The sequence below is a fragment of the Stegostoma tigrinum genome, chromosome 30, assembly GCF_030684315.1.
Source record: "Stegostoma tigrinum isolate sSteTig4 chromosome 30, sSteTig4.hap1, whole genome shotgun sequence".
NCBI lineage: Eukaryota > Metazoa > Chordata > Chondrichthyes > Orectolobiformes > Stegostomatidae > Stegostoma > Stegostoma tigrinum.
In genome coordinates this window covers 3704249-3727663 of record NC_081383.1, presented here as the reverse complement: position 1 = coordinate 3727663, position 23415 = coordinate 3704249, and the positions used below count along the sequence as shown (strand labels likewise).

The 23415-nt window shown below is 47.7% G+C and overlaps 1 protein-coding gene and 1 long non-coding RNA gene across 2 annotated transcripts in view; one reads left to right on the top strand and one right to left on the bottom strand.

Moving 5' to 3' along the window:
* LOC132206099 (uncharacterized) overlaps positions 1-4717 on the bottom strand; it is a 31705-nt gene extending 26988 nt beyond the window's left edge. Inside the window, exons 1-2 of the long non-coding RNA XR_009442820.1 lie at positions 4205-4717; positions 954-1069 (exon numbers count right to left, since the gene is read on the bottom strand). This is a non-coding gene — a long non-coding RNA (uncharacterized LOC132206099). The remainder of the gene's footprint in view (positions 1-953; positions 1070-4204) is intronic.
* LOC125465682 (hemicentin-2-like) overlaps positions 1-16409 on the top strand; it is a 29827-nt gene extending 13418 nt beyond the window's left edge. Inside the window, exons 5-10 of the mRNA XM_048559414.2 lie at positions 713-1027; positions 2192-2473; positions 4138-4410; positions 6808-7080; positions 12180-12452; positions 15626-16409. Of these exons, the coding sequence (XP_048415371.1) occupies positions 713-1027; positions 2192-2473; positions 4138-4410; positions 6808-7080; positions 12180-12452; positions 15626-15816 (1607 nt within the window). The 3' untranslated portion in view covers positions 15817-16409. The remainder of the gene's footprint in view (positions 1-712; positions 1028-2191; positions 2474-4137; positions 4411-6807; positions 7081-12179; positions 12453-15625) is intronic.
* Positions 16410-23415: the final 7006 nt, after the last annotated feature.

Genomic DNA, 23415 nt, shown 5'->3' with positions numbered 1-23415 from the left:
GGGGGCAAGGCAACTCATATTCCGCTTGGGAACCCTGCAGCCCAATGGTATCAATGTGGACTTCACCAGCTTCAAAATCTCCCCTTCCCCCACCGCATCCCAAAACCATCCCAGTTCGTCCCCTGCCCCCACTGCACCACACAACCAGCCCAGCTCTTCCCCTCCACCCACTGCATCCCAAAACCAGTCCAGCCTGTCTCTGCCTCCCTAACCTGTTCTTCCTCTCACCGATCCCTTCCTCCCACCCCAAGCCGCACCTCCATCTCCTACCTACTAACTTCATCCCACCTCCTTGACCTGTCCGTCCTCCCTCCCTGGACTGACCTATCCCCTCCCTACCTCCCCACCTATACTCTCCTCTGTACCTATCTTCTTTTCTCTCCATCTTTGGTACACCTCCCCCTCTCTCCCTATTTATTCCAGAACCCTCTCCCCTTCTCCCTCTCTGATGAAGGGTCTAGGCCCGAAACGTCAGCTTTTGTGCTCCTGAGATGCTGCTGGGCCTGCTGTGTTCATCCAGCCTCACATTTTATTATATTGTCCAGATCTTGCTGTGTTTGAACATGGAGTATTTCAGTTTGCTTCAGATGAGTGGAATTGAAGAAAAGAAAGCGACACAGAGAGAGGGAGGACGGGGGAGGGGGGTAGTGGGCAACATTTCTAATTAAGAGACAGAAAGGTGGATTAATTTAATGTACTGACTTTCTTTCAGCATTCCCACACCATCCCAAAGTGGAACTGCAATCACTTAATCCAATGGATGGACAAACAGTGACCCTTAGGTGTTCCGCGCAAAATCTTTACCCCTGCCACACGGTCGAAGTTTTTTGGTATCGCAACCGAGAGTTCTTCTCTGCTGAGAAGCCAGCAGTAATGAGGTATGACCACCTGTGTCACACAGTTTCTCATCAAAACTACACAACAGCTAGCGCGGACAGAAACATCACCTTCACCTGTGAGATTCGCCTGGGTCTATCTGCAGCACGATTCCGAAGCAAGAACAGCACACTGGAGGTCCACCTGAACTGTGAGTCAGCCCAGGCTGCGGGTTGTCAGGGCCGCTTTTAAACTGTAGAACGAAAAGGACCAAAATTTACTAGAAAGTTAGTGATAAGTCCTGCAGGGAAATAAGACGTTGATCTCAAAATTGATTTGGTAATGAAATAGAGTGATTAGAAAGATATTCTGAAGAGCTGAAATAGGGAGCATAGAATGTTGGAGCAGGAGCAGGCCATTCAGCCCTTTGAGCCTGTTCCATCATTCAATATGACCGTGGCTGATCATCCAACTCAATCCCCTGTTCCTGTTTTCTCCCCATTCACTTTTGATCCCTTTAGCCTTAAGAACTATATCTTATTCCTCCTTGAAATACTACAATGTTTTCTGTGGCAGAGAATTCCCCAGGCTCACCACTCTCTGGGTGAAGACATTTCTCCCCCTCTCAGGCCTAGGTGACCTACCCTGTATTCCTAAACTGTGACCCGCGTTCTGGGACCCCAGCCTTTGGGAACATCCTTCCTGTGTTTAGTCTTGTCCTGTTAGAATCTTATCGGTTTCTACGAGACATCCCCCAATGACTCCACTCTTCTAAACTCCAGTGAATATAATCCTAACCGATCCAATCTTTCCTCATATAACAGTCCTGCCATCCCAAGAATCCATCTGGTGGCGGAAGCAAATAAAATGGGATCCAGCATGGGGTGTTGGGCTGAATGGTCTCTTTCCATGCCATTAGCAAATCTAACACGTAAGCCCAGGTTTTCAGGCTGAGTTGTTAAAGAAAAGATAATCCTATGGAGAATGCAGAGGAAATGTTCATGTTGCATTCAATGTCCTTGGGAAGGTGGTGATGGGGATCCTTTTGTTGCTGAAACAGTAAATCTGAGACCCTTTTTAAAGGGGGTCCCTTATGATGAGACAGTTCCCTTAAGAAGGAAACCCCCTGTTGTAAAAACCCTCCTTTAAAAGGTGTCCCTCAGAGTGACACTGCCTGATTAAATCGGGCAATTTGCTGAAGGATTCCTGATGCAGGACATTAAAGCTGGGGTTTATGAGACTTCCTCACTTTTCCCTGGCCTTCCTGCTACATTTCACATTGAGTTCCTCTGCGGGCTTGATTTTTTTTCCTTTAATTTAATTTTATTTTGAAACCTGCATCTCCCTGTTGAATTTGTCTCTGTGTTAAATACAGCTGGACTTTACAATGTCTGGATTGAACCAGCTCACACGGTGGGGCGTGCTGGGAGGCCTCTGTCCCTGTCATGTGGCGCAGACAGTAGCAATGTCCCTACAATCACCTGGAGGAAAGCCAGCACAGACAGCACGGCTCCTTCCCATTGGAACATCAGCCAGAAAACCAGATATTCAACACTCCACATAGAAAAGCTGGAACCTGAAGACAGGGGAGCTTACATCTGTGAGATCAGCGATGGAGAAAGCCACACGCAACGTCTGAGCTCAGTAGAAGTTTGGTGTGAGTGCTTTCAACTTTCCAGAAAACACGGTGCAGGCCATTCGGCCCATCATGCCTTTGCTGGGGCTGTTCAATTACTCCCACTGCCCTGTTCTTTTTTTTAACAACCCTGGGAAGGTGACCTCCTTTCTTCCAGTTAGTTTTGTAAATTTCTGTTGCGAACCAATTCTGAGTTGCCATGGGTTAGTCTGTCATCAGAGAGAGAGAGACAGACAACTGGTGGGTTACTCCATCTCAGGTGAGGGGAGGTGTAAGAACCTTCACAGGAACTTCAGCCAGTGTGAGAATTTGAACCCGCACTGCTGGTGTCTCACTGTGTCGCAAACCTACCCATGGCCCTCCCTCTAATTAGTGTGCAGCAGCTGTCTCCAGAATGAAATGAGAACCGCAACCCCCCAATCTCTGAATGCTGATCCCATTAGCACTCTTCAAACGGGCGCCAGGTTGCAAATACGTTATCAGTCACTGCCTTTCAGCGGGAAACGGGGATTGTCCCGAAAAGGAGAGAACACTGCGGGAACTGGAATTGGAGTTATTTCCGTCACAGATTCCCGGGACAAGAGATTTCCTTTTGCAGCTCACCCAGCAGAAACAAACACTTCCCTGGATTCGCCAACTCCGCTTGAAATATCCCTGGAAGTTTCATAGTCGGATCTCCCAAAACCACCTCCCTCACCCAGCCACACAGCTCTTCCCACTACTCTACCCGAGATTGTTTTGGAAATAATTGCCTACATTGAAGCGGTGACGGCACATCGAAAGTACTTATTGTGAAGTCGTTTGGAATCTCATTGTCATGAAAGGTGCTGTACAAATTCTAACTTCCATTAATAAACACTGTCTTTACAGTCTTTTAAAGATTATTCTTTAATTTCCGGAGGGTTGGCAGCTCCTGGACCATGCAGTGACTGAAGATCCAGGTTTATGGGTGGTTATTAAGGGAGAAGCGGAGACAGTGGGCACGGTGGCTCAGTGGTTAATGGATATGGATAATTTAGATTCCCTACAGTGTGGAAACAGGCCCTTCGGCCCAACACGTCCACACTGCCCCTTGGAGCATCCCACCCAGACCCATCCCCCTATAACCCACTCACACCCCTGAACACTACGGGCAATTTAGCATGGCCAATTAACCTATCCTGCATATCTTTGGACTGTGGGAGGAAACCGGAGCACCCGGAGGAAACCCACGCAGACACGGGGAGAATGTGCAAGCTCGCCCGAGGCTGGAATCGAACCCGGGTCCCTGGCGCTGTGAGGCTGCAGTGCTAAGCACTGACACACCGTGCCGCCCCTCTTTAGCGCTGCTGCCTCACGGCACCAGGGACCCGGGTTCGATCCCAGCCTCGGGCGACTGTCTGTGTGGAGTTCACACGTTCTCCCTGTGTCTGCGTGGATTATCTCTGGTTTCCTCCCACAGTGCAAAGATGCGCAGGTTAGTGTGGACTGGCCATGCTAAATTGCCCTGTAGGTGTGCAGGTTAAGTGAGTTAACTACAGTAAATGTGGATTTACAGGGATGGGGTGAGATCTGTCGGTGCGAATGGCCTTTATCTGCACTGAAGAGACAGTGTGGGTCACTGGGTGCACAGAGCTGAGGGCGGGAGGTGAGGAAATGGGGCCTGCAATCCTCGCAGGAGCTGATGTCTGTTCTCTGATTACCAGATGGCCCTCGGAACGTCTCCATCGAGGGAGGGGGCAGTGCCAGGGAGAGGGAGACACTGGCACTAACCTGCCAGGGAGATGCTAACCCCGAAGCCAACATCACGTGGAGGAGAGAGACCGGGAGCGAGCAGCCGAGGTGGAATATTTCCACCTCCCGGGGAAAGTCGGAGCTGAGAATCGATTCCCTGAGCCCTGACGATCACGGGCTTTATGAGTGCGTCGTGGAGAATCCACTGGGAGCAGTGAGGCTGGAGGCTCAGCTCAATGTCCAATGTGAGTATGCTCACTCTGAGCTTGGAGCTGGGGCCAATTCAGTGCAGCTGCCACCTAATAACTGAATGGCTGGAGCAAAGGGCCGGGTGTCTTCTGGAGGCTTTGAAACTAGAGCAACAGCCTGGGATTGAGCACGAAGCCTCTTTACAGGATGTCCCTCAAATGCTCATTTGGAGTCACCCGCACTGTTGTGAACGAATCCCTGTAGTGACGCTTCCTGTATTATTTTTCAAACTGACCCCAAACACCAACAAAAACTAAACAGCAATAAAGCAGCCACTGTAACAGAGCAATGTAATTATTAAAGTTCCTGTATATTGTGTCACATGTACGAAGAGATAACAGTGTGGAGCTGCAGGAACACAGGCCAGGTGCAGGAAAGCTGATGTTTTGGGTCAGGACCCTTCTTCAGAAATGGGGGAGGGGGAATGCAGCTCATGGATAAATAGAGAGAGAATGGCTGGGGCAGGTCGGTGGGATGGTGACAGGGTGAGTGCGGGTAGGGATTGGTGGGGATTGGCCAGTGAGATGGGAGGAGCGGAAAGGTGGGAGAGAAGCTGGACAGGTTATGTCAGGTCGAGGGGAGGGTTGGACATGGGATGAGGCCGGGGGGTTGGAGGGCCCCCTCCACACTGCGGTGGGGGGGGTGGGGATCCAAGCGGAGGCTCGGAGACCGCTTTGTGCAACACCTGCACTCTGTTTTGTGACAAACGACAACACCGTCTGGTCACGAAACATTTTAACTCCCCCTCCCACTCCCTGGGTGACATGCCCATCCTGGGGCTCCTCCAGTGTCACAATGACACCACCTGGAGGAGCAGCGCCTCATATTCCGCCTCGGGAGCCTACAGCCTGATGGTCTCAATGTGGACTTTACTAGCTTCCCGACCGCTGTCTTGTTAAACTTTTTAGTCTGAAAGTTACAATGCACGTACCCCAGAGTCAGTCAGTGAGGCCGCTCTCCTCTTGCTTACTGACCCATGGCAGCTGTGCATTTCTCCTGCGTGTTGACCCCCCCCCCCCCCCCCCGCCACTCCGAGCTCGAGGTGCTACTGCTTGTTAACCCAGGCTAGTGCTCTGGAAAAGCCCGAATGGTGCCAGCCCATCCCGGTGCAGATGAAGCACCAGCTCCTCGCTGTTTGGAGGCCGTGGCCTTAACACAAGATGAAAATGAAGATGCCCCTCCTGTCTAACCCTCCCAATCACTCCCATTCTCCACGGCGGGCTGAGGGGTACTACCCCCCTCCCCCACCCCGCCACCGCCTCCGTGCAGCAGGGTGCAGCCTCAGGGGAGGGGGGGCTTCGTGACCCACTCCTGGGTCTCCCCACACCCACCATTGGAGAGCAGGGGAAGTGGGGGTTACGGTCCAGGAAGCGCAGCCCTCCAGATTTCATCACCAGCTCTCCCACCATCAACTGCCCCGTGCAGCCTAATAACTTTTCCCACTCGTCTATGAGTTAATTTTCTATAACAGCCACTACTCATTTAGCCACATAATTATACAGCGTGGAAGCACACCCTTCGGTCCATCTGCACTGGTTATTTATCCTAAATTAATCTAGTCCCATTTGCCAGCATTTGGCCCATATCCCTGTAAACCCTTCCTATTCCTATACTCATCCAGATACTTATTAAATATTGTAACTGTACCAGCCCCCACCACTTCCTCTGGCAGCTCATTCCATACACACACCACCCTCTGTGTGAAAATATTTCCCCTCGGGCCCCTTTTAAATCTTTCCCCTCTCACCTAAAACTTATACCTCTCTAGTTTTGGCCAGCCCAACCTAGGGAAACTTGGTTATTCTTTATTCATTTACGGGATGGGGGTGTCGCTGGCCAGGCAGAATTTATTGCCTGTCCCTAATCGCCCAGAGGGCAGTTGGGAGTCAAACACATTGCTGTGGGTCTGGAGTCACATGTAGGCCAGACTAGGTAAGAATGGTAGTTTGCTTCCCTAAAGGACATTAGTGACCCAGATGGGTTTTTCCAACGATCGACAATAGATTCACGGTCATCAATAAACCCTCAATTCCAGACATGCCCCTCATGATTTTATAAACCTCGTTAAGGTTATGCCTCAGTTACTAATAGTCCAGGGAGAATAGCCCCTAGTCAGCCTCTCCCTATCGCTGAAACCCCCCAACCCCGGCAACATGCTTGCAAATCTTTTCTGCACCCTCTCAACCTTATGCTTTTGCAAAATCTGACACTGAAAAGCGATATATAAATGCAAGTTTTCCCTTTGATATATTCAGTCACGTGGGAATGAAGAACAGAAATGAGTGGAGGGTTGTGGGGGTGAGTGAGGGGTATTTGTCTTTGGGTTTTGGGTTGGCAGGCGGCTGAGTGCCTGCAGTTTTTGGAGGAGCTGATGTCTGTTCTCTGATTACCAGATGGTCCTCGGAACGTCTCCATCGAGGGAGGGGGCAGTGCCAGGGAGAGGGAGACACTGGCACTAACCTGCCAGGGAGATGCTAACCCCGAAGCCAACATCACGTGGAGGAGAAAGACCGGGAGCGAGCAGCCGAGGTGGAATATTTCCACCTCCCGGGGAAAGTCGGAGCTGAGAATCAATTCCCTGAGCCCTGACGATCACGGGCTTTATGAGTGCGTCGTGGAGAATCCACTGGGAGCAGTGAGGTTGGAGGCTCAACTCAATGTCCAATGTGAGTATGTTCACTCTGAGCTTAGACAGACAGGCTTCATCATTGCAGGGCCCAGGGAGAGAACAGTGCACAGCTAGAGAGCTCTTGCCATCCTGAGAAAGAGACTGGACAGAGGCAAATCAGCACAGAATCTGGAGTACTGTGACCAGTTTGGCCCTTTATACGAGGAGAGATTTTATTTCATTGGAGGCAGTTTGGAGAGTGTTCACTAGGATGGTCCCTGGTATGGAGGGATTCCTATTAGCAAAGGCTAAACAGGTTGGGACTCTACTCATAGGAGTTGAGAAGAATGAGAGGTGATCTCATGAAGACACGTTGGATCCTTAAAGGACTTGATGGGGTCAATGCTGAGACAATGTTTCTCCTGAGTCTGAGACCTAAGAGTCTAGTCTCAGAATAAAAGGGCATCAATTTATGGCTGAGATGAGGAGGAATTTCTTCTGTTAGAGAGTTGAGTTTTTGGAACCCCCTTGCCACAGAGAGCTGTGGGGACAGAGTCCTTGTGTATATTCAAGGCTGAGAGCGATAGGTTTCTGATCAGTCAGAAATCAATGGCTGTGAGGAAAGGGCAGGAAAGTGGGTGTGAGGAATGTCAGCTCAGCCAGGATCCTACTCAGTGGCAGAGCAGGCTCGAGGGGCTGAATGGCCTCCTGTTCCAATTTCTTGTGATCTTTCTAGGAGGCCATTCAGCCCATAGTGCCTGTTCTGACTCTTTGAAAGAGATGTCAAGTTAGTGTCGCACTTTCAGCTCGTTCCTCAAAAGTCTGTACATTTAAACATTTGATTATTTATTCAATTCCTTTTGAAAACTACAACTGAAACTGCTTCCAGACTCTCTTCAGGTAGTGTGCTCCAGACCATGCCAATTCGCTGCATAAAAAGTGTCCCCATCTCCAGTCTGAATTCCCCTACTGACCCTCCTGAAACTGTGTCCCTATCAATACCAGCCCTCGTGGCCCTGGAACAGTTCCTTGTTACTGACTCAGTCATAATCCAGGATCATGAATGTCTCTGCCAGCTTCACTGTTGAGTTTGCTGAGCGATCACAGCGTTTCCTGTTTCTAACACCAGGTGGGGTTGTTCTTCAGCAGATGCTAATGGCTGAATGAGCTGAACCTTCAGGAGACTGAGACAGCAGCATCAGGCTGTGGACTCAATTTAACCTGAGTGAGAAGCGGATCTAGAATGAATGAGGATCTGGTGTGCATTTTACAGAAATCCTTAGTGTGGAAGAAGGCCATTCAGCCCATCAGGTCCGCACTAACCCTCTGAAGAGCAGTCTGCCCAGGCCCACCCTACTCCTGTAACCCTGCATTTCCCATGGCCAATCCACCCAAGCTGAGATAACAAGGTGTAGAGCTGGAGGAACACAGCAGGCCAAACAGCATCAGAGGAGCAGGAAGGCTGACGTTTCGGGCCTAGACCCTCCTTCATTTGCTGAAGAAGGGCCTAGGCCCGAAATGTCAGCTTTCCTGCTCCTCTGATGCTGCTTGGCCTGCTGTGTTCATCCAGCTCTACACCTTAATATCTCAGATTGTCCAGCTTGGGCAGTTCCTACTATCTCTCCACTCAAACTGCACATCTTTGCACTGTGGGAGGAAACCAGAGCACCTAGAAGAAACCTGCACATGCAGGGAGAACATATTAACTCAACACAGACAGTTGCCTGAGGCTGGAATCGAACCAAGGTCCCTGGTGCTGTGAGACAGCACCGCTAACTGCAGAACCACCGTGCTGCCCCTGTGGAATGAATGTGGTGTGGATGAGAAGTGGACCTGCATATTATTTCATTGTCTTATGAGGAGGGACTGCCTTCTGAGCAAAGGCTGAACAGTTTGGGACTCTACTCACTGGAGTTTAGAAGAACCCATTGAAAGATATGGGATTCTTAAGAGGTTAGACAGAGTAAATGCTGAGGGGATGTTCCAACCAATAGCAGAGTCCGGGACCAGAGATCACAGTCTCAGAATAAAGGAGCACCAATTTAAGATTGAGATGAGGAGGAATTTCTTCTCTCGGAGGATTGAGTATCTTTGGAACTCCTTGCTACAGAGAGCTATTGGGACAGAGTCCTTGTGTACATCTGAGGCCGAGTTACATTCTCGATCAGTCGCGGAATCGAGGCTTACAAGGAAAGGGCTGGAAAGTGGATGAGATGAATGAACTGAACCTTGGGATGAAATGATCCTATGAAATGGTGGAGCAGGTCCAAGGGGCTGAATGGCCTACTCCTGTTCCTTCTGCTCATTCACTCCATAGACCATACAGTGTGTTCTTAAAGCCCTAGGGTATTAGAACACTGAGAAAGGCCATTCAGCCATTGTGCTATGCTGGTCATCGAGCACCAATCCATCCTGGTCCCGTTCTTCAGCCTGATTTCGTTTGATTTGAGTCATTATTGTCACATACTTGTCACATCCAGTGAATATTGTTTTGTGTGCGATCCAGACAAGCCATATCTCATTTAAATACATCACGGTAATAGAACAGGATACAGAACGTAGTGTGGCAGCTACAGAGAAGGTGCAGAGAAAGATCAACGCAGAAATAGGAGAAGTGCATTCAATGGTGTTTGAAATCCCATCTAAATACTTCAATGTATTGATGGTTCCTGACTCTGCCAACCTTTCAAGCTTCTCCTCAAATCCCCTCTGACCAACAGCTCCCCCACCCGTCCTACTCCTCAAATCCCTGCACCTGGTTATTGACGGCTGTACAATGGGGAAAGATTTCTTTGGATGTGTCCTACCAATCCCCTCCTCACTTTGTACGGGTCCCACCCCTCAGCCTTCTCTCCTCTAGAGAAAACATCCCTGGCTTATCCAGTCTCTTAGCATCGCTGAAACTCTCCATCCCAGACCACATCCTGGTGAATCTCCTCTGCAGCCCCCTCCTGTACTGTCACATTGTTTCCCTTACTGTGGGGACCAGAACTGCGCACAGTACTCCAGCTGTGACATAACGATCATTTCAAACATCTCCAGTGTACCATCCGTGCTCTTTTATTCAACATCTCGACAAATGAAGGTAAGTAGCCCATATGCCTCCTGCTGCCATACCTGTCTGTACCTTCAAAGATCTAGGAATGTGCAAAGTTTCTCCTCATCCTTTGTACTTCCTGGGGATCTACCACTCATTGTGTAATCCCTTGCCATGTTAGTCATCCCAAAAGTCTATCACCTCACACCTGTCAAAATTAAATTCCATTTACGACTGTTCTGATCAGCCCATCTATATCCTCCTGTAATATAAGGTTTTCCTCTTCACTGTTCACCATGCCATCAATTTTCCTGTTTTGTGCATCTCTTTACATTTACGAATTTGCACTACAAACACCAAGGACCCAGAACCAAACCTGCAATGTGCCACTGAGCACAGGCTCCTGGTCACTGAAAGAACCTTTGACTGCCGCTAAACCAGTTTTGAAACCAAAGTGCCCTGGGTCTCATAGGCTCGTAACTTCATAACCAGCCTACCGTGTCAAAACCATACCAAAGGTCTGCCTCCAGACTCCATCACTGCCCTACCCACATTCTCACACTTCATCACCACCTCAAAAAAAACTCAATCAAATTCATTAGACGTGAGCTCTACCTCAGCAAAAGCCAGGCTGACTCTCCTAGATTAAGCCTTGCCTTTCTCCAAGTGAAGATAATTCTGTTCCTCAGATTCACAGGCCTGTAGTTTCCTGGATTATCCCTACCACCTGTTGAATAATGATCTGAAATTAGCTGTTCACCAGTCCTGCGGTACACCACCTTTGGCCAGAGAGAAATTAAAACTTGATGTTAGGCCCCCTGCAATCTCCTCCCTCACTTCCAATGGCAGCCTGGGGAATATATATCATCTGGGCCTGGAGATGTATCCATTCTCCAAGCTGATCAAACAGCTAATACCTTTTTCGTCTCAATACTGTTAATTTCTTCAAGTATATCAGTTATAAAAAGGATGGGGTTGTTTCCTTTGGAACAGGAGATCTATCTGAGGTACACAAAATTATAACCTGCCTGGTAGATGTGGTCAAACGCCAAGAGTTGCTCAATTAGGATAGAGATGACATTTTTTTCTCTTGACAGGTAATAAATCTGTGGAATTCTTTACCTCAGAGGGCTGTCGAGGTTGGGTCATTAAGTATATTCAAGGCTAAGTTAGAAACGGAATTTTAATCGAAAAGGAAATCGAGCGATGTGGGGAAAAGACAGGAATGTGGAGTTGAGGGCTATCAGATCAGAAATTGTCTTGGTGAATGGCAGGGAGACTTGATGGGCTGAATGGCCTACATCTGCTCCTAGATTTTATGAAGATCTGAGGAACTCACTGCAAAAAATGGTGCTCGATGTAAAAATCCCTCATCAGTATTTAATAAATCATAGAATCCCTACAGTGTGGAAGCAGGCCATTCAGCCCATTGAGCCACACCAACCCACTGAAGAGCATCTGACCCAGACCCACTCCATTCGCCTATCTCTGTACTGTAACTCCCATAGCCAATCCACCTAGCCCGCATGTCTTTGGACTGAGAGGGGAGACCGGAGCACCCAGAAGAAACCCACACAGACACGGGGAGGACGTGCAAACTCCACACAGCCGGTTGCCTGAGGGTGGAATCAAACCCTGGATCCTGGCAGTGTGAGGCAGCAGTGCTAACCACTGAGCCACCGTGCCTACGTCACTGTATTTGCACTCAACCTTGTACTCATCAGCACCATGGACTAGAAAGTGGGATTAGATTGGAGCCAAAGGATCAGGATAGTGTAGAATGGTGCCATTTGGCCCATTGTGTCAATGCTAGATATCCAAGTGAATGCCATTCTCCCATCTTGTTCCCATTACCCTGTCCATCCTCCTTCCCATTACCCTGTCCATCCTCCTTCCCAGACAACTGTCTAATTCCTCCCTGAATGGTTCTGCCAATCACTATGATGTGATGATTCTATGAGGGAAGAGGTCATGGAAGGCTTGGAACAGAAGGATGTTGTACTGAGAGACAGCGTGGGTCACTGGGTGTACAGGGCTGAGGGCGGGAGGGAGTTGCTGGGAGGTGAGGAGATGGGGCCTGAAATCCTCGCAGGAGCTGACGTCTGTTCTCTGATTACCAGATGGTCCTCGGAATGTCTCCATCGAGGGAGGGGGCAGTGCCAGGGAGAGGGAGACACTGGTACTAACCTGCCAGGGAGATGCTAACCCCGAAGCCAACATCACGTGGAGGAGAGAGACCGGGAGCGAGCAGCCGAGGTGGAATATTTCCACCTCCCGGGGAAAGTCGGAGCTGAGAATCGATTCCCTGAGCCCTGACGATCACGGGCTTTATGAGTGTGTCGTGGAGAATCCACTGGGAGCAGTGAGGCTGGAGGCTCAGCTCAATGTCCAATGTGAGTATGTTCACTCTGAGCTTAGAGAGACAGGCTTCATCATGCAGGGCCCAGGGAGAGAACAGTGCACAGCTAGAGAGCTCTCGCCCTCCTGAGAAAGAGACTGGACAGAGGCAAATTGTCATATGATTAGGCTATTCGGCCTATCTTGCCTGTTCTGGCCAATTCGAAAGAGCTACTCCATTCATCTGACTACCTCTGCTTTTCCACAGAACCCTGAAAATATTTATCTTTTCGGATATTTATACAGTTTCCTTTTGAATGTTATTCCGCTGAGACATACGAACAGGGGTAGGCCATTCAGCCCTTAATTCTTTATTCTTCTACTTTGCCTTAATTTTATTAACTTTGTTTTTTATTTCAAAAATGTGCTTTTCATATATCTATTCACAAACACAGTTTAGTTCTGCACTGCAGCATATCAAGGAAACAAACAAACGAATAGCACAAAAACAGAAGTTGCTGGAAAGGCTCAACATGTCTGGCAGCATTTGTGAAGGCAAAAACAGAGTTAACCTTCCGGCCTCAGGGAACGGCCACCAGAGCAGAAACATTAACTTTGTTTTCTCATTCACAGATGCTGCCAGACCTGCTGAGCATTTCCAGCAACTTCTGTTTTGTTCTTGATTTACAGCATCCGCAGTTCTTTTGGTTTTACACAAACCGTGGCATTTGACCCTATCCCAACAAACCCAAGGCATCTCTAGCTTGAGCCAGACTATATTTACGTGCATTTGAGGCACGAGGAGGGTCCGATAACTGAACAGATCCCTTTGACCCGTTTCGTTTACTACTTTTACTACTTTGTACCTGTGTTTTTTTTACCTTAAGTGGCTGTACCAAAGATGTTGCAGTTTGTGGCAACACTTTTCACTCCTGTACTTGAGTGGTAATAAAAATCTAAATCAATATGATCATGGCTGATCAATGAGACTGGGTGAAACGAGACTGAAGACTTGTCTTTCGTACACTTTTTAAAATTATATTGTAATTACTTCTTTCAAGATAGCCAATAAGAATCGAATGGTGGATGAGATCTTGGGTGTAATAAAGTCAGCTGGGTCACAGAGTAGGAGATCGGTTCAGGTTAGTAAATCATTTAAGATCAACAGATGTGAAGGCAGGGTTTTACAGTTATCAGGAATGTAGATTTGATGTTAAAATCAGATCAGCCGAGATCTTATTAAATGGGAGAGCAGGCTTGAGGGGCCAAGTGGCCTTTGCATGCATCTTGTTTGTTGGTGGGTCTGTGGACTGTGATGGGTGGCTGTGGCGAGGGGGATCATTTACAGTTTTAAACACTTTGGGAAAACAATCCGTCTATAGGTTGCGATGGCTCAGAAGTTAGCACCTGCTGATTCTCAGTGCCAGAGACCTGGGATTGATTCCAGCTTCGGGCGACTGTGTGGAATTTGTTGTCTGTGCGTGTTTCCTCCAAGTGCTCTGTCCCACCAGCTCCCCCCCCCCTCCCCGCCCCTCGCACCAGTCCAAAGATGTTAGGTTAGGGTGGATTATCCACGAGAAATTAACCCATAGTGTCCCGGGATATGCTGGTTGAGTGGATCACCCGTGAGAAATGCAGGGTTTGTGGTCTGGGTGGGCTGCTCTTCAGATCGTCTGTATGGTCTTGATGGGCCAAATGGCCTCTTTCTGCACAGCAGGGATTGTATGAATACACTGGATCACAATGTCAGTAGGGATTAGAGAGAGACGAAAGAGCAGTGAGAGAGATCTGGAAAGTTCCCTATATGGCTAGCTCTTGAGGGAAAAGATACAAAGTAAGAGAAGAGAACTTGCGTTTTGCTGGTGTCCATCACATCCTTACAACATCCCAACAAAATATTTCCAAAGTGTGGCCTGCTAATGCAGCTGGAGATAACGTTGAATTGTTTCTCATGCATTTCGGATCCAGAAAGATGGTGGAAATCTGAAAGAAACACTGGAAATTCTTCACAGTCAGCATTTGTAGATTAGGAAATACAATTAATGTATCAAGTAAGACCATAAGACATAGGAGTGGGAGTAAGGCCATTCCGCCCATCAAGTCCACTCCACCATTTAATCATGGCTGATGGCCATTTCAATACCACTTCCCTGCACTCTCCCTGTAGCCCTTGATTCCTTGTGAGATCACGAATTTATCAATCTCTGCCTTGAAGACATCTAACATCCTGGCCTCTACTGCACTCCGTGGCAATGAATTCCACAGGCCCACCACTCTCTGGCTGAAGAAATGTCTCCTCATTTCCGTTTAAATTTACCCCCTCTAATTTTAAGGCTGTGCCCATGGGTCCTAGTCTCCCCACCTAACAGAAACAACTTTCCAGGGTCCACCCTTTCTATGCCATACATTATCTTGTAAGTTTCTATTAGATCTCCCCTCAACCTTCTAAACTCTAATGAGTACAATCCCAGGATCCTTAGCCGTTCATCATACGTTAAACCTACCATTCCAGGGATCATCCATGTGAATCTCCGCTGGACACGCTCCAGGGCTAGTATGTCTTTCCTGAGGTGTGGGGCCCAAAATTGGACACAGTATTCTAAATGGGGCCTAACTAAAGCTTTATAAAGCCTCAGAAGCACATCGCTGCTTTTATATTCCAACCCTCTTGAGATAAATGACAACATTACATTCGCTTTTTTAATCACGGACTCTACCTGAAAGTTAACCTTTAGAGAATCCTGGACCAACACTCCCAGATCCCTTTGCACCTCTGTTTTGTGAATTTTCTCACCATTTAGAAAATAGTCCATGCCTGTATTCTTTTTTCCAAAGTGCAAAACCTCACATTTACTCACATTGAATTTCTTCAGCCATTTCCTGGACCACTTTCCTAAACTGTCTAAATCTCTCAGCCGCTTCCCCACCTCTTCAGTACTACCTGCCCATCCACCTATCTTTGTATCATCAGCAAACTTTACCAGAATGCCCCCAGTCCCTTCATTCAGGTCATTAATATATAAAGTGAGCAGCTGCAGCCCCAACACTGAACCCTGTGGGACACCGCTCGTCACCAGTTGCCATTCCGAAAAAGAGCCTTTTATCCCAACTCTCTGCCTTTTCAGGTGGATAAGCTCTCTGCAGAACTCCTTTTGCGAGTGAGTTATGAAATGATTTTCCAGTTACACTGTGGCATTTGGTAAATTAATCCTTTCTGTTTGCGTTACAGTGAAGCCGGACCAGAGAGGTGTCATTCTCGGTCTCTCTGTCCCTCTAGCAAGCTTTCTGGGGATTGGAGTTTTACTTTATTTAACTCGTAAACGGCTCTTCAAGGATCTGATACAAGGGAAACCTTTGACATCCAAGAACAGATCTTCAAAAAACCCACCGAATGACTCCCCACAGTCGAGTCCTTGCTGAAGCTTTTGCACTGTGGCCCTCGGGAGTTCAGGGTGGTGGCCATGGGTCAGGTGGCTACGGTGCAGATTATCCACTTCAGTCCCAAAATGCTGAAAAATAACCAGTTGAGCTGTTGAAATACCACACTGAAACTTTCAAAAGGACCAATATACTGTACAAATTCAAATTTCTGCTTCAGTGATGTATCCTGGTTCCCAGTTCATGGTGTCAATGTGAAAAGTTTGCATCGTTGTTTTTCCATTATTACATGGCCTATCCCTTTTCTGTTTTATTACCCTCTGAACTGTCTCACCCTCAAACCCATTTCCCAATCCTGTGCTCTTGCATATTCCTGGTTTTAGTCCCTGCATTCTTGGTGCTATGCATTCAGCTGCTGAGTTGTTAGCCTTTGGAGTTCCATTCCTAAACCTTTCACCCCTCTGTCTCCAACCCCCCCCCCCACCTTTAAGATGCTCCTGAATACCTTGGCCATTGACTGAGCTCCTGGTCACCTGACATGGCTCATGTGTTCTGTAATGCTTCCTGTGAAACACCTTAGGTTGGTTGCTGCATTAAAGGCACTATATAAGTGCAAACTATGGTTGTTGAAATAATGTTTATAATTCCAAGATCTCTATGGAAATATTTTTTAAAAAGACAGTGTTCTTAAATTTGTTGCCGATTCTGTGTTCATAAGAAAATGAATCCTGTCTGGGCATCCATCTCTTGGTCCTAATGAGAGAAGAAACACTTATATTTCTCTGGCACACACTTTCATCATCTCAGGATGTCCTGAAGGGCTCTATGACCAATGCAATACTTTTTAATATTTAGGCAGGGGAGGAAATATTTAGGGAGATGGGACTGAGAGCCACGGTGCAGATCAGCCAGGACCTGACTAGGAGACCAGTGCCCTCTGACAATCTGGAACACGTGAATCCTGAACCTCCAGTCTGGAATCTACAGCCCAGAGCTCTCTAACATTAGCTGGGAATGCTCAGATGTAGAAAAATCAGAGGGGTGCAGCCATGTTCCTCCCTACCCTTCCCACCCTCCCCCCTCGATGCGCAGCTCCCACACCATCAAATTGCATAGTATTTGTGATTGTGGGACCAGTGAGGGGCCAATGCAAACAGGCTCTGGGGGATTTTTCTTGCTCCCACATTGGGTTTGGCAGGAGGCCTCAGGAAGTTTGAGTAAAGGATTAGAGTTGCCTCAAAAACAGGAGGAGGAGGGTTCTCCCAGCCACTGCTAACAGGCCTCCCTCTCCTCCTGTCTTCCCCCAAATCCTGTCACTGGTCTGTTTCATAGGCCCCCATCCCAACCACCGCCGCCCCTCCCCACCCTCAGTGGACTCGCTCACCCAAACTGCTCCACCACTAGTTCCCATTCGATTGAACAGCAGACTCTGGGATAGAGTTTTGAAGGTTGTAGATGGAGGATATGTCCTATCTGTTGGCCATTCCTCTGTCTCTGACCTGAAGGTTTGAGAGTGCCTATCTGCTGTCTCACCCAGGACGCCATTCCTGAAGCACCCACAGACTGAGCTGAGGAGGGGGCACTGCAATGGACTGGTCCCCAGCAGAAGTTGGGAGACAGATGAAATGATTTCCTGTTTTGAAGGGACAGCTCCCCCCCGCAGCTAACATTCTGTTTGGATCAAGTGCAATTACCAGACTGACTCCGGGGATAGGGTAGTATGGTAGCGTAGTGGTTAGCACATGGGACCCAGGTACGATTCCACCCTGGGGAGACTGTCTGTGTGGAGTTTGCACATTCTCCCTGTGTCTGCGTGGGTTTCCTCCCACACTCCAAAGATGTGCAGGCTCGGGTGGATTGGCCATGCTAAATTGTTCCATAGTGTCCACGGATGTGCAGGCTTGGGTGGGTTAGCCTTGGTGTTTAAAAAAAAACCCTGTGAAAGTAATGGGGGTGGGGTAAGGGGAATGGGTCTGGGTGGAATAGTCTTCAAGGATTTGGTGAAATCTTGGTGGGCTGAATGGCTTCCTTTTGCACTCTAACACACTGTGATAGCGCGTGCTGTACACAGAGATTTGATGATGTTGAGGATCAGACACCTCCGTTTGGGGTGTTTCGCCCCCGCCAGAGCCAGCGCTTCAGGAGAGAGGGACAGGGCTGCCACTGCCTGGACGCACCACTGACCGGGAGACTGAATGGCTCCCCAAACCCCCTGCAATGTAATTTGGAATCTGGCTGCTTTCTCTGAAGGAATCGTTAAAGAAAGCTTCAGGATTCAGTGTTGACGACAGTCCAGCTCCGGGAAATGATCCAATTCTAAAACAGCCAACGCACCCAGACACAGCCATGAAGAGTTCCCAGAAATCTGAACCTTGAATGAAATAAACACAGATGACAGTGCAGTGTTAGACTGGTATCAAAATAGTCCCAGGCGCCTGTTACAGGATTCTATTAGTAACTGTGAACCCTTACTTGGAAACTGAAACTAGCCTCTAGAACTGCCATTGGCTCAAACTATTAAAAACAAATTATAAATATCTGACTGCTACATTCATGGTTCAAAACATCCCAGATACATTTCCAGTCACTTCTCACCTTCTCCCTGAAAAACTGCTCAATAATCACAATGAAAAATACACATTGTAGCAGTCACAGTGTTTCACATCTCTGATATTCCAAATCCCCAGCAAACAACCCCAGGGCAGGGACAGCATTGGGTTAGATGCTGAGTAAACTTCTCTCTACACTGTCCCCATCAGACACTCCCAGACAGGAATAGCATGGGATTTGATACAGAGTAAAGCTTTCTTTACAGTGTCCTTCCCCCATGAAACAATCCCAGGACAGGGACAGCACAGGGTTAGATAGAGAGCAAAGCTTCCTCCACACTATCAAATACTCCCAGCTCAGGGATAGCATGGGGTTAGATACAGAGCAAAGCACTGAAAGGTGACTAGGGATACACGGAAATATGAATCTGAAGTTCCAATCTGGTCACTCATGGTCCTATTGACTCGTACTGCAGGTTCAAGAGGTTGAATGACCTAATGCTGTTTATTGTTCAGATGTTCAAACTAAATCTACCACTGCACCCTCTCATCAAGGTGTCTCGACTCAGCGCACTGCCCCTCTGGGTTGTAAGGTTTACCATGATGAGCCAATTTGCCAAATAGAGCATTGTTGGAATAAACAGGTAGAGCCGGCGTGCCGTCTCTGGGCGAGGTTCGAAATCTCCACAGAAGGTGCCATTCCATGTTGCTGACGTCTTCATTCTGGCTGGTAGGGTGGGACCGTGGCCAAAGAGCTGGCCAATTGAATATGCACACGAGACAAAGTTAAACCCACTGACCTGTGAACACTGACAAGCTGGAGCTCTCTCACTGCCAGGGAATAGTTACTGAACAACAACAGTGAGTTCTATCTAAAGCACGGCTGGCAACTAACTGTCCTCAAGCACCAGGGGCTGAGTGCCCGATGAGAATGTTTACGTGGAATTGAGTTGCTTTTAGTTGAGATTGCCGCAGGTATCCCGAGCTGTGTCTCTCCACTGTTCCACTCCCTCCATCTCTCTCCTTGTAGAATCTTTCCCAGGATGTCCCCAAACTCGCATGGGCATGTTTTGAGGGGGGGGGGGTTGGGTGGGGAGAGGAGGAGGATGGGCGTGACATCGTAATTGTCCCTGATAGTGTCCTCCAGCCTTACTCTGGTATCCGTCACTTCCTGCTGCAGACTGAACCCACTGACTTCGTAAGAGCATGTGACATAGGAGCAGAAATAGGCCATTCAGCCCATTGAGTCTGCTCCACCATTCAATGCGATCATGGCTGCTCTGCGAATTCTCAAGTCCACTTCCCTGTCTTTTCCCCCTTGGTGCCTTACTGATGAAAAACCTGTCTATCTCGACATTAAACATGTTTAACAGCTCAGCATGGACAGCCCTCTGCAGTAAAGAATTTCACAGATTCAACATCTCACCACTGTCTTAAATGTGTGACCCCTTACTCAGAGATGCTGTCCTCTGGCCCTAGACTCTCCCACAAGGGGAGCCAACATTTCTGCATCTACCCTGTCAAGCCCCCTAGGAATCTTGTATGTTTCAAGAAAGGCATTTCCCATCCTTCTCTATTTTCAATAAGTTGAGGATCAAACTACTCGGTCTCCCCTCATATGACAGCCCTTATCCCTACCTGGTATCTGCCTAGTGAGCCTTCTCTGAACTGCCTCCAATACCTGTCTATCTTTTATTGGATAAGTGCCTAATGCCTGACTAGTGCCTAATACAGTTTTAGCAAACCTCCCAACTTTTACATTCTGTTCCCTTTGCCTTTTCTAGTACCCACTGAATGTAGATGCTAGTATTTTGTGATTTAATGAAGATGATTCCCAAAGCTGTCTGTGCTGGAGCTTTCTGGAGACTTTCTCCATTTAAATAACATTTAGCTCCTCTACTCTTCTCGACAAAAATGCATAGTCTCACATTTCCTCAAGTTATATTCCATCTATCGCATTTATACCCACTCACATAACCTGTCTATATCCCTCTGCAGGCTCTCTGTGTCATTCCCTTATCACCTACTTTTGTATCATCTGCAAACCTGCTTATAGAACGTTCTCTTTTTTCATCCAAGTCAATCACAGATATTGCAAATAATTATGGCCTCAGTTCTCCCCATCACCAATGGCCCCCTCCATTTCACACAAATATGTCTAGAGTCAAATTCATTCCTGCCCATCAACCCAGGCCTCTTGCTGCTTTAGAAAAGTGTCTCAGGAAACCTGCGAGGTCAGAGGTTGGAGGAGAGTTAATTTGCATCCTGCCTCCTGCCTTCATTGACCTCCTTGACCCCTAGATTTACTCTCTTTGGAGCTAACAGTAAATTGGTGTGTCAGATTCATGCACAAATGTAGGAAAAAATTTGCAATTTCATTGCATCTTTCACATCCTCAGTGTATCCTGAAATGCCATACAGGCAATGAAGTGTTTTGCGAAGCATACTCCCTGTGTAGTGAGATTGAAAACCCAGCGCTGGGTTTGTGTGCAGTAGGATCCCACAAACACCAAACAGATAAAAAAAAGGAGCAGAATCAATTAATGGTTTTTACACAACAGCAGCTTTGGGAATCTTTTCCTTCTCCTGAGAGGCAAACAAGATCTCAGTGTAACACCTCACATCACCTCTGAAACACAACGTTCTGTGTTCAACACCTTCTCCAAGATCTGAGCACAAAGCACAAGGCTGACGCTGCAGTGCAGTACTGAGGGAGTGTCTCACTCTCAGTGGCACTGTCCCTCAGGTGAGGCAGCAATCAGAAGCCCCCGGGCACTCTCTTGGGGGGATGTAAGAGGTCCCATGGGAATCTTTTGAAGAGTCCTGGACAATACTTATCCCTCGACAAACATTGCAGAAGCAAATGTCATTGTGCTGATGCTTGTGGGATCTTCCTGTGTGAAATAATTGATTCATGTCCTGACCGCTATGCCAATCACAATTAAACTGAATGACCGGGTCACGGATCCAGTTGCTGTTTGTGAGATCCTGCTGTGCACTGTGTCATTGAAGTGTGTGAAATCTGGCTTTTGTGTTTGCTACAACAATGACTTTTTAAAAACTCATCCGTGCCACGTGGGCATCACTATTGCCCATTCCTGATTGTCACAAGAGGGCTGTTAATTTTCAACCATATCACTGTGGCTCTGGAGTCACATGTAGGCCAGACTGGATAAGGTAACCCCCGCTCTTCTCCCAAAAGGACACTAATGAACCAGAGGGGTCTTTCTGCAACAATAGGTTGCAGAGTCATGCAGCATTAAAATAGGCCGTTCAGCCCAACTCATCCATGCTGACCAGGTGTCCTAAACTGAACTAGTCTCATCTGTTTGCATTTGACCCATATCCTTCTCAACCTTTACTATTCATATACCCATCCAGATGCCTTTCAAATGTGATTGTACCGGCCTCCACTACTTCCTCATTCCATACACGCACCACCCTCTGTGTGAAAAAGTTGCCCCTTAGGTCCCTTTTAAATCTTTCCCCTCTCCTTAAATTTATGCCCCTCTAGTTTTGAGATTCCCCTACCCTGGGTCTCAACGGCATCTTAATTCCAGATTTAAAAAAAAATATTGAATTCAAGTTCCATCATTTCCCAACGTCTCTGGATTACTAGTCCCATGATAACAGCACTAGGCGATCACCACGTCTGTACACCTGAAAATAAATTTTCACTGTCTGATAAAGTATCTTGACACAACTTTTGATTGTGAAAACCATTATAAATGCAAGCCTCTTTTTCTATCTGAAAGGCCATTCCTTTGGCTACAGAGTGTGGATTATACACTCCAATCTGAGAATGGACTGAATTCCAGAACCTCTACTGAGACGGATCAATGACCCACTGATTTACTGCCAATAATGGTCCCCAGAGTTGATATTGACCAGCGAGACATTTGAGCAGGTTTAAGGACAGTAACCCATCACCATTCCGTTTACCTGACTCTTTGTTCAGAGCAAATAAATGGTGCATCAGGACAATCTATTGCTGGGGACATTGGAGCATTGTCAGTGGGAATATCTTTCGGAATTACCCCGAATCCACTTTGATTGTTGTTTGTTCCTCAAGAAAAAGCAGGAGCACCTGCACAATGTGAGCTGGAGGTGGCAGCAGTGTACAGAATCTTGGGGAAGGTCCCAGTTCAATCTGACAGAACACGCAGCCTGCCCCCTACAGACCAACCTAGCCTGTACATCTCTGGACTATGGGTGCAAACCCATGCAAACATGGGGAGAATGTACAAACTCCACACAGACAGTCACCTGAGGGTGGAATTGAACCCGGGTCCCTGATGCTGTGAGGCAGCAGTGCTAATCACTGAGCCACCGTGGCTCCCCCTTTAACTGCTTCGTAATGTAAATAACAGAGGATGATCTCAATCACTCGAACTCTGAGTTAATGGCCCAGTGTGCTCTAGTTACACCACTCTGCTTTCTTTCTATGTTCTATGTTTAATGAGCATTGTGTGTAAACTAATGAGCTAGAAAACACACAATGGGTGATTTGGTATAACTGTTCAGTTGTGTGTGGGGGCATTTCTGAATACTATAAAAAAGTTCAGTAATTCAGAGCGAAAACCTTTAACCTAGAAATGAGTGAGAATGGGGAACTCATTACCACAGGGAGTGCCTGCAAACAATAGGATCGATACATCTCAGGGCAAGCTGGCTGAGGGAAGGTGGCTCAGGGGTTAGCACTGCTGCCTCACAGCGCCAGGGTCCCGGGTTCGATTCCAACCTCGGGCGACTGCGCAGAGTTTGCACGTTCTCCCTGTGTCTGCGTGGGTTTCCTCTGGATGCTCTGGTTTCCTCCTACAGTCCAAAGATGTGCAGGCTAGGTCGATTGGCTATGTTAAATTAAAGGCCCTGTTTCCACACTCTAGGTGTTCTATGATAAAGTCAGAGGGTGTGATGTAGAGAGGTGAGAGGAGGATCATGTACCACAGAACCAGTGGGCCGAATGGCCTCTCATTGTGTTCAGTGTTTGGGTGTAAGGTGCTGCTCTTAGGACAAGTGAAATGCCAATCTGGGCCTGTACTTTCAGCCAGCATTTATCTGCAAGAGCAGGAGATGATCAATCACTAGCTTC